Source organism: Dermacentor andersoni, chromosome 11, assembly GCF_023375885.2.
Source record: "Dermacentor andersoni chromosome 11, qqDerAnde1_hic_scaffold, whole genome shotgun sequence".
NCBI lineage: Eukaryota > Metazoa > Arthropoda > Arachnida > Ixodida > Ixodidae > Dermacentor > Dermacentor andersoni.
In genome coordinates this window covers 106,530,941-106,542,624 of record NC_092824.1, presented here as the reverse complement: position 1 = coordinate 106,542,624, position 11,684 = coordinate 106,530,941, and the positions used below count along the sequence as shown (strand labels likewise).

The 11,684-nt window shown below is 47.3% G+C and overlaps 1 protein-coding gene across 1 annotated transcript; it reads left to right on the top strand.

The window, feature by feature from the left end:
* Positions 1–1,826: 1,826 nt before the first annotated feature.
* Positions 1,827–10,746, top strand: LOC126539388 (beta-galactosidase-like). Its single transcript, XM_050186212.3, has 3 exons — positions 1,827–3,592; positions 6,498–6,770; positions 9,660–10,746. The coding sequence occupies exons 1-3, from the start codon at positions 2,000–2,002 to the stop codon at positions 9,810–9,812; spliced, it is 2,019 nt and encodes a 672-aa protein (XP_050042169.2). The 5' UTR covers positions 1,827–1,999; the 3' UTR covers positions 9,813–10,746.
* Positions 10,747–11,684: the final 938 nt, after the last annotated feature.

Below are 11,684 nucleotides of genomic sequence, written 5' to 3'. Positions count from 1 at the left end.
AATCCCTATATGTCTACGCTAGCCCCCTGCATGAAGTCGATGGCGCTGCTCAACACATCGATCACTGCGGTTGGTGAACCAGCATGATACATATATAAGCTACGTGCTGCGGCATGGCCTTCTTGCCCTGTAAAGCCATAATATCCGAGAGGCATCGCATAAAAGGAATGCGATGGCTATTTTGGAGGACAAGGTTACCGTAATACGTGTGAGTGCGTCATAGAGAACGAAACGAACACAACAAGAAAAGAAATATTCGGTTGTCACCCTCTTTCTCTCAGAAGAAAGAGAAAACGGGCTAACGCCGCAGTACGACTTCGCATAGTCACGCCGCAGAACGTTTACAGATCTATAAACGTTGATACCTCATGCTTTGACTAAGCGCTATATAGAACAAAGATATCTTTAATGCAGCTCCTACCAGTGCTTAGGAAGCTCGTGCAGTTCGCAAACGGTCGCTTTGCTGGACAAGTATAGTTCGCACTCTAACGTATGCTGTCATTACTAAACAAAACTATCTTATTCACGGATGGAAACATCATCCACCGAACCAAGTAGTCACGCAGTGTAATCTGCAGCTGACAGTTCGGCGCAATAAAGTAAGCGTTATGGCGAATCCATGTCTTTAATAATTCATTATCAACGCCAAATCTAACACACATTGAATAAGCTCTTTAAGGAAACCAAGCGAAGTGAAAACATTCTCTTCTCATAGCAGTGTTGCACTTGCAACGGTTATTTATAGCAAGGTTTCAGAAACTTGTTCTTTACGCTCGCGACCATTACACGCAAGAAGTTGGTGGTAAGAAAATATTACAGGAAAAGCAAAGCTAAATGAAAAAGCCTAGTAGCAATAAGGATTTCCATTATAACAACTGACAAAACAGAAAAAGTTAGGACTAGCGCATTTTTATATAAATTGTATCTGTCAAATGATGCCCTGCTAAAGAATGTGGTCATACGAGGGAGCCATGGGCAACATAGCGCTGCAGTAAGAGTAAGCGCGATTAATTTTATGCGTTGCATATTGCAATCACTCAGTTCAGCCCTTGGGCGCGGCCGGGCAGCCACCATTTGGGGTATGAGCCATCATAGTGGCTCATACCCCTACACTAGAGTTTTATGCGTTGCATATTGCAATCACTCAGTTCAGCCCTTGGGCGCGGCCGGGCAGCCACCATTTGGGGTATGAGCCATCATAGTGGCTCATACCCCTACACTAGAGTTTTATGCGTTGCATATTGAAATCACTCAGTTCAGCCCTTGGGCGCGGCCGGGCAGCCACCATTGACCTTTAGCGCAACCACGTGACGTGACGTCACGACAGCCGGAGGAAAAGCTGGGCCCCAACTCGCAACGCAACGCAACGCGCGCAATATGCAACGCATTCTTGGCTTCACCAAGCTAAGCCTGGCCATTTTTTATTCACTTCCTCGCGATGTCGCAGCGGAGCGAGCCCTGCAGGTTGTTACGTAAAAATGTCCACAAGGAAACCCAGCAGCGACATTTCCTCGAACGTGTGTCTCTGAGCTCGCCACACACAATACCTCATCAAGGGAGCCTGCAATAAGAGGTGGTTACTGCCAAGTGATCGTACAAGATGCCATGAAGAGCCCAAGCCTCGTACATTCCGCACACATACGCCGCGCAACGCGAACAATTAACGAGAAAAATACCATGAATACGAGCACGTTTTCCGCGAACTTGCAACAGATGTTTTCTCCGTCAACCGAACGCTGCCTTGTTCGCCTTGAAGAAGGTTATACTTTCACCGGAAACACAAAGATGCGAATGTTCTTCTGTATTCCAGTTTATGCTGGCGGAAACGTAGATAGGGCATGTTTATGCCCCGTGACGTATGCCCCGTGACGTATGCCTTCAAAAGCACTTGATCTGATTTGAATATCTGCTACCTAATGCTATGTTCAGCGGTGAAGGCCGAACTCCGCCGAGGTAAAACTCCAGCAAGATTACTGTACAGTGACGGCGCGCTACAGCAATGCCGAATTTCGGCTGCGCAGTTTTATTACAGGATAATTCAGTTGAGACGGCAATGTGTGAACAGTGCTCGCCCTCCCGCGCAAGAGCAAGGACACGTCGGGGAGATGTTCGCGCGGCCCTGCTTTGTGTATGCGCCAACTTCTTGCTCAACCACGTGATCCAATGTTCCGAAGGTCGTTCGCTTGTTGTTGACCACACGCGCGCGATATTCCTGAAAGACGGTCAGCCGTTTCGCTTCCTGGCGGGCGAAATGCACTACTTTAGGGTTCCGAAGGCATACTGGAAGGACCGACTCTACAAGATCAAGATGGCCGGCCTCAACGCGGTCGCCTTCTACATCGAGTGGAGCGGACACGAGCCGGAGCCGGGAGTGCACAACTTCCGCGACGAGTACGATCTGGACGCCTTCCTGAAGGAGATCAAAGAACAAGGTCTCCTGGCCATAGCCCGCCCGGGCCCGTACATCTGCGGGGAGCGCGACAACGGAGGACTCCCGTACTGGCTACTCAGAGAAAACCCCAACATGATATACCGGAGCAGCCACGCGAGCTTTGTAGCGGCAGTGGACCGCTGGTTCGCGAAGCTGCTGCCCATGCTGGTACCACACCTGTACCGAAACGGTGGCCCGATCTTCGCCGTGCAAGTCGAGAATGAGTACGGCCACTACTTCTTGTGCGACCTAGGGTACATGAGACACCTCATAACCGTCATGGAGACTCACATGGGCACGGACGTCGTGTACTACCGCACCGACTTCCCGGTCGGGATTTACTACTCCTGCGACTGGGTGCGCGACATCCTCGTCGCAGGTAACATCCCGTCGGGCTACGATGTGGCCACCGTGTTCAGCATCATGCAGCGCGCGAACCCGAAGCCGGCCCCCATGGTCGTCCCCGAGTTCTACACGGGTTGGATGGACCACTGGGGTTGGTCGCACTTCCACGAGACGAAGGACAGCATTCTGGATCCCTTCAAGCGCATGATGGCCCACAACGCATCCGTGACCTTCTACATGTTCGTAGGTGGCACCAATTTCGGGTTCAAGTCGGCGAAAGCCAATTCTTACCCCCTCACGACCAGCTACGACTACGAAGCACCAGTCGCCGAAGACGGCGACATGAGGCCCATCTACTACGACATACGCCATCTGGCGACCAACTACCTGGGTCACGTGCCCAGCGGCGAGATGCCCCAAAACACGACCAAGCTTAACGTGGGCCTCGTTAAGGTCAACGAACATATATCCCTGGAAGAAGTGATGAATCACTTTCGCAGCAAAGAGTGGCTCAAACTAAAGCAGTCAGTCGACCCGTTGACGTTCGAGTCAATGAGACACGACTATGGCTTTCTGATTTATAGGACTACAGTCAACCTGGACACCCAGGGTACAGCGTGGCTTTTCCTGCCGAAGCTAAACGATCGGGCTTACGTTCGCGTCGGATACAAGCAATTCATATTTTACAATCATATGGTCAGTTATGGGATGCCGAAGCTATTTGAAAAGATTCCTGTGAAGAAAGGAGACAGCCTCTCCATTCTCGTGGAGAACATGGGAAGGGAGTGCTATGGCTACACTAACCACAACGTGAAGGTGCGTACATGGCGAAGCTCTTTTTATCGGCGAGGATGTCACGGAAAGTTGATTTCACAGTCGACCATGACACTTCCGCTCTACCCAGTATCGCACCATCCAGAAAGAGTATTAATAGCTGTTTATGGTCTGATTACCACGTTTTCTGAAATGCGGAAAGTCGGCTAAAGCAGGTTCTCTAGCTGCAAATTAAGATACATTATAGAACACAGCCGTTTAAAGAAAGAGAACTGGTTTAGGAGACGAACCTTTCATTGGAATGGTCGTAAAGCAGCGCACAACTTCGTATGGCAAGCTGCAACATCGCCTCCGAAACATACAGCACAGCCTGTTATTCTCAGAAGGGGATCTCCGAGGCTGGTGCCTCTACCGGCATAGATTTTCCTACAAGAATTACTAGAGGGAACTCTGGCGCTAGTGTCTACGGGAGCTGCAATGGGAGCGGTTGTCCCAGCATGGGAATTATGGGAAGTACATGGATTTGCCTAAACTTCGTCCTTTTGGCTTCAAACGGCTTTGTGACTTTGTGAACTCGTCATTTTCAACAGTATACTGCGCAATAAATAATTAAATAGACATAATTAAAATTGCCCGACGGCAGGATTCGAACACAGGGACTCTAGCACAGAGGCCTGATAATGAAACCATTAAGCCACGGACGCATGTATCGACAAGCGAATGAAACGGCCTTATGAATTTATCGCGGGCATGCCAGTGCCTTTAGACGCTTGGCGCGTTTCGATGTTGCAATTAATAGCAATTGTACGCGTTCCCGGCGTCTTCTGCACTTCGAAGAATATAGATTGCGCCGAAATATACGACAATAAAACTTATATAGCGTAATATACAAAGCCACAAGAACGTCTGGATCCACAAGCACAAAGATCAGACAAATCCATGTACTTCCCATCATTCCCATGGTAGGACAACGACAGCAGCGCCAGAGTTCTCTCCAGTAATTTTTGTAGGAAACTCAATGTATACCGCTACAAGTTGCTCCACGCGAACACACCGCTAGAAATACTTAAGTGTTTCTACTCGATAAATTTTACATGGATGTCTGGGGTCTCCCACTAACCTATAGCCAGTCCAACATTTCATGAGCGCTCGTTCAAAATTTTCAATACTTTAATATCAGCGTATTTTATCGCGATAACAAAGCTCGACGCTCATTCACACCGTAGCCGCTAGCGGCGCCATCGTTATGCAGTCGCGGTACTGACTCGTGTGAAAGGCTACCTCTCCAAAGACGCGCTAGGCGTTCGACTGCAAAAGCGACGAAGTCAATTAGACGCGCCGTCGCGGTCCGCTCAATCGGCTTTGCAGGGGTCAGAGCTTGGATAATGTAAAACATCTTGGAATAGTTTGACCTCATCGCGGCCCAGGCCAGCGTACTGGATTCCGCTGCATCTCGTTCCTGCAGGGCACATCATTCCCTGGAGCATACATTTGTCTGAACGGAACGAAAAGTAAACGCCAAGCTCAGTCTACCTAATCATTTCCTTCCTTGGTCGTGGACAGATTCGAGCACCTTTCGTTCGGATTCATCCTTGCACCACTGACGTGCGACTCCGGCAACACCGCCGATGGCACTCGTTATCATGGCAGCGTTCTGAGATTGGGCTTCAACGTAATGCCAAACCACTTAATTTTTTGGCCTTCAGGCAACAATGACAATTTTGAAACAATAATAGGAAAGGTTCGTTTTCGTCGGGCTGTCAGATGTGAAACCGCGGTACCTGCCGACCATGAAAGTATAATTGAAAGATGCGTGACTAGAGAGAGAGAAAGGGATATAAGGAAGGCAGAGATGTTAATCTTCCAAGAGTCTGGTATGGTTCTCTACGCTGGGGGAAAAGAGAATGGGAAGAGATAGAATGGACAGAGAGAGAGAGACGTATAGAGACGTGCACAGAAAGTACTAGAGTCAAATCCGCTCGTACAAACCACACGTTCTCGGAAAGCACAAAAGTGCCTACAGTACCTTCTGAGCCGATGATTCGTGGGTACTGCGTTCTAGTACTGTCTGTTGCCTCAGAGGACGATCATACAGTTTCCTGAAAGTTTTAGACGTAGATTGTCTGTGCGCTTCAAATTGAGCCCCCAATCAGTGGTAAATGTTCTCGTATCCGCGAACATCACATGCAGGACTGGCAGCCATTCCAATTAGCGCTGAATAAACTTTCGTGAAGGCAGCTGCCAGCCACAATCGACAGAAAAGATAGGCTTTTCGTCAGTGCATGCAGTCCGGCCGGTGGTGTGAGTTGCAGCGAAGGGTTTGGTCTGTGCAGTGTGGTGCGCCTTGTATGTGCGGTTTTCCACTCCGCTAAGGAGAGCGTGTGTGCTAGAATGCAAAGTTGCCACTCAGCGTCGATCCTTAACAGAAGAATCGGGACGCAGCGGTCTTCTTTGTTTGACGGCCGAGCTGCCTTGTCTATGCCACCATTTCCAAAGGTACCGCAATGGCTTCGTATCCATTGAAAAGAGATATCAAAAGAACTGTAACCGCGTAGTTAAAGAACTCTAACTACGCGCTTACGAACATTTATACGCAGCGAAAACAACTCCAAAGCGTCCGCCGGCTAAGTAGCGTAAGCAGCCCATGCGTTTGATAGGTATGAGGGAGTCTAAAAGGAGTGTAATAAACTTAGGACGATGAACTACTGGCTATTCGTGTTGGCCGTGAATATATCAGCAGGATCACGCGCTCAGATAAATATATTACAATAAAGAATAGATTACGAGAAAAATAATACTTCAAATGTAGGATCGCAGCTGCAGTCCTAAAACGAAACAGTCCCTATATCCGGAGTTAAGAATCAATGCCAAGCATGACGCTGCTTTGTTGCCTGTAGAATTCGTGTACCAAATGGAACATGTGCCAAATGGAACAGTGCTCGTGCAGGGTCTCACCGAGGTCCGCCTGGGTAGTTATGTACTCAAGAACTGGACTATTGAGGCAGTTCCCATCAACACGAATCGAGACATCAACGAGATCCTACGTATAGTCAGAAGACAAGGAGACGGAAGCGTTCCCGGTTTCTTCCACGGGACGTTCACCCTGAAACAAGGACAGAATCCTGCCGACACGTTCCTGAACCCGTCAGGATGGATCAAGGGCTTTGCCTTTATCAACGGTTTCAATCTCGGCCGCTACTGGCCTGCTGCTGGGCCACAGGTAACTGCATTTGTTAATATTGATCACTGCGGTTGAGGTTATGCACCCCTGAATAGCTAGTCATCGTATCACGTATATTTATTGATGAAGTACTTGCTGAAGTGACTCATAGCCAGTGCTACAAAAATGAACGTGTGTCGTTTTGTTTCTGTAAAAAATAATAAACTTTTTCTTTCGGTTCACGGAATAGACAGGAAGCCGAGGCAGGTTGAAGGAAAGATGTTTCTCAATGCCTAAAGAAAACGCACAGCCTGGCGTCTGTAATAAAAACACGTGCAATTGCAGCACATGATTTTCAAAACGACATACAGAGTCTGTCCTGAAAGCAATGACAGTGAATTTACTGTGACGCGACTATACGTCGGAGCGTGGTCTAACCGCTTGAAACTGGTAGGGGGGGGGACCACCTAAGGAAGGATCAATCTCTCAGTATGCTCCGAGCATCGGAGAGTGTAGGACGGGCCTGTCTGTGAGAGTTGTTTTTCATTCTTGTGCAAGTGAAAATGCAGCGCTCGTTAGAGCGAAGCGTTGCGATCAAGTTCTGCGTGAAACTTGGCAATACCCCTGCGGGAACTGTTACTATGCTCAAGACTGCTTACAAAGAACATGCCCTGTCAGATCGGCAAGTGTTTCAGAGGCACAAGGCCTTTTTGGAAGGCCGGGAAGAGGTCGACGACGAATACCGCGCCGGACGCCCATCCACGACGACCACGGAAGAAAATGTGACGCGAGTGAGGGAACTGCTGAAATCTGACCGACGATTAAGTGTTCGTTTAATGGCCGACATGTTAAACATTCCGAAAACTCAAGTTCATGAAATCATTACAAATGATATCGGCATGCGGAAGGTGTGAGCAAAAATGGTTCCATAAGTGCTCACTGACGACGAAAAGTCACACCGCACTGAAACGTGCCAAGAAAAGCTCGACATGTGCAAACGTGATCGAAAATTTCTGGACGTCATTACAGGTGACGAGACTTGGGTATCTGGATACGACCCGGAGACCAAAAGGCAATCATGAGAGGGGCACACGCACTGATCTCCTCACCAGAAGAAAGCCAGGATGAGCAAATCAAAGATCAAGATCATGGTCATCGTTTTTTTTTTCTTTCTTTTTTTTGCATCCACGGACTGGTTCATCACGAGTTTGTAGAACCTGGAACCACTATGAACTCAAAAGACCGAAACACAGGGTTCAACGCATCCGGCCGGACATCGCAGACAACTGGAAGTTACACCACGATAACGCGCCGACCCAAAGTGCCTTCATCGTCACCAATTACCTGGTTAAAGCAGCGGTGTCAACGATCCCCAGCCCCCGTACAACCCGGATTTGACTCCCCCTCACTTTTTTCTGTTTCCACGCCTCAAAAGACCCCTGAAAGGCAAGCATTTTGGGAAAGTGGACAGGATCAAAGCAGCTTGCATCGCAGCATTAAAGGCCATTCCGGAGGAGGACTATACCGCAACGCACTCGAGAGCTGGAAGTCTCACTGGAGCCGGTGTATCGACGCAAAAGGAGAGTATCTTGAAGATTTTTAAACACTTCATTGTAACGATAAATTCGATAAATGATTTCTAGTGGCCTTACTGACATTACTTTCAGGACAGACCCTGTACATAATGATGTTTACAATGACGCGAAAAGGAATTCGAACATGAATTCACTATGTCACAGTAACAATAGGAAACAAATCGAAAAATAATCCGTATTGCGCGGCAATATACCTCAGCAATGTAGTTCACTATACAGTATGCGTAAACAATAGTGTTATAAATCAATCATTGGTAGGAACAAAGTGTTCGCTGCAGGTAAAGGAATCATAGACACGTGCTTGAATTAAGAAACCAAGGCATTAAATAGTAACATCACTGCTATTACGCCTGTACTTATAGAAATATGTTCAACCGTATAAAAAGAACCACCGCCCCCAAGCACTCCGTACAGATGATTAATCAGCGCAGCTGAAACGTGTGGCCCCGGTGTTAAACGACGGCTTGGTAGGCTACCGGATCCTCGGTGCGCAGTTACTGCTTCCGCTCGGCTGCACGAGCCTATTCTTCTGCCCGGGCTGCAGCGTCGGCACAACTAGAGAGAGAGATGCTCTATAGCTGAGAGGTGCTCCAGTTGCTGATCGAAAGCTGCCTGCTCCTCAGGAGTACGTATGACATGTGGCCTACCCATTTCGAGCCAGAGAGAAAGTGCTGCGCGCGCTCGGCTGCGACGAAGAGCAACGACGTGACTGCTGGCGCAGCCAATCGCGCGTTTCTCTCTCTCTGTATTTCTCTTTTCGAGCATGCACTTTAGGTTGCGTTGGTGGAGTTTTCGGCGTGCACGCGGCAGACGGACGGACGAATCGGCTAGTCATGCACATCTTCGCTGTGAAACTGAGCACTTGACGCAAGCTCCTAGACATTTGGGAGCCTTGTTAGAAAATCTCATTACAATTCTCAGAGTAGAAATTGAGGAACAGAGAAAGGGAAAAAACACTAATTTAGCTTTTGTGACAGAGCGGTCATTACGATTAAATGGACAGGACATAGACATGGAGTCCTTCAAGGTGAACGAGACCAAAACGCATAGCTGATCTAGTTGGCTCATTATGGCTAATGTCATCTGGCACCGTTCACTGCTTTCTAGATGGCTTCCAATATGTAAAGCTCTAAGCTGCTAAAGATTACCGCATTGGTAGTTGCAAAGAGGACTAAGCAACAGAAATTTGTGAAAATGCCCCCCCCCCCCTTTTTTTTTGTGACAGAATCTGCGTGCCACTTGAGACCAACCAGCATTGTCACATGATGCAGCATTGCGCGTGGCAAGCGTTGGCTACTTTTTCGTGCTAACACCACCAAATAGTAGTGTTCATAAGTCTCACGCGCATGCGCAGGTGACGCTCTACGTGCCGGCCCCGTACATCAAACCCCACCCAGAAGAGAATCAGCTGCTACTCTTCGAGACGGAAGGAGCGCCTGCGAATCGTTTTGTCAAGTTGGTTGACAAACCCTTGCTGGACGCTGATATCTTTAATCCGAGCCCCTGAAGGTGACTCTCGGCTCATGCGACAAACTGCGTTTATTTTTTCATATTTATTGGATGTTGACAATAGTTGCTGCGCAAGAAGTCATCGTGGCATTTGAGCAGTAGACACCAATACACAAATTTCCATGTATACCGTTTTATTGCGCCCATATTCTCCCTCAGTGTAGGCGGAGCCAAGACATTCTTCACTTATCGTTAACCTCCCTACTTCTTGATTGTGATCGCTCTCTTTAGGACGCGGTTCGGTTGCATTAAACATGAAAGGTGTAAGGAGATGTCCTCTCGCCAGAAGAAAGAACACCTACGATGTCACGTACACTTTAAAGGTCTAATGGCATGCCGAGAACTTGAAGTATCGCATCATCACAAAAATATAATGCATTTTGGATGGCACGAAGTCGTAAAATGTAGCTTACGCTGGAAAGCTAAGAACGACTATAATGAGAGAATAGTTGAAGGCAGTCGAGCCCGAGTCACTTACAACGGTACCTATTCATGATGGGTGCTGTGCGATGCCTCTTATCTATAGCTTCGCTAAATTACGAGGAATAATCTTCAACAGCGTCGTATCAATTACGTTCCCACGCCACTACCGTCCTCAGAAAAATCAAAGAGAAAAAAAGAGAACGAAACATAAGCGTCGGCCATATCATACCATCGGATGTTACGATGGCTTTTCAACTATACCTCACTTGCAAGGATGTGTCTCCAGTTTAAAAGTGTACTTGTTGTTGCATGACCCAATTACCCCATGACCTCGTCATTTCTACCATCAGCCTAATATAGTTTATATTCTTGAGAATTAAAGTCGCATGTTTTCCTCTGCAAGTCTGAAGAGATAAGAAGACACCTTATGGAAGACTATAACATTCCTGCGGAAGGGACGTAATTTTGGAACGTTGAACGCCAGTTGAATAAAACTGAATTTCTCGCTGGTTCAAGTATTACCTTGTCATTCGTTTTATTCGTTTTCCGTAGCATAAACACCTAGCACGCTTCTCAGACGGGAACCTTTGAGCGTGCTCAAGTAATTGAGGATTGAACTCAATGCAAATCGCGTGCTACTATACGTTACTTTCAAGCGATCTTGACTTTCTAATTGTACACTCGACAGTGGCTGGTCTTTCGATTGCTCTCTAGTGGCTCTCCAACTTAGGCCGAGAAATAGCATGTGAGAGGGTTATTACACCTGGTAACTCTATCGGTCGCATATCGATGCTTTGCATCTGTAATTTCTCGCTCATTAAGGAAAGACGCCCTAAAGACCAAAGAATGAAAGCGCAAAGCTTGTCACGATTGTTATAGCACAACGCATTGTTAGGAAGTGCCTATGCTACTTTACAGAAGCAGAAGGCTCTCAGTTACACGAGAAAGTTAGGCCCCACATTCTTACAAGTAGACCCATATTTCTAAAACATTTATGAACTGCAATTACCTGGAAAGGAGCAAAATTTACTGTTTACATAAAAACACTCAATCATCAAGTTGATAGACTTTGTTAGCTTTCAAACAGGCGCAGTCTTACAGATACGTCACCGAGTTTTCTTGTTCTACATTGCTACTAGCGCCGAGGTTTTCAAGTGGTATATATCAGCAAGGCTGAACAGTGAAAAATGCTGTCCCTTAAATAACTCATACGCAACAAAATTTCGCATGCAGCTTGAACGAAAGCGAACACAAAGGTCGACGAATAGTTGACGCTATGATATGAATACACAAAGAGGAAATATAGGGTTACTAACGTAAACAGCCTACAGTTGAGCTGAAAACGTCATCTGTTCGTTAACTAATACGACAACTGGGTTCTTGACAGCTTGACGTATTTCCATCCAAAAACTTTACTCCAACAACACTTCTCCAAATGAGAGGCCTA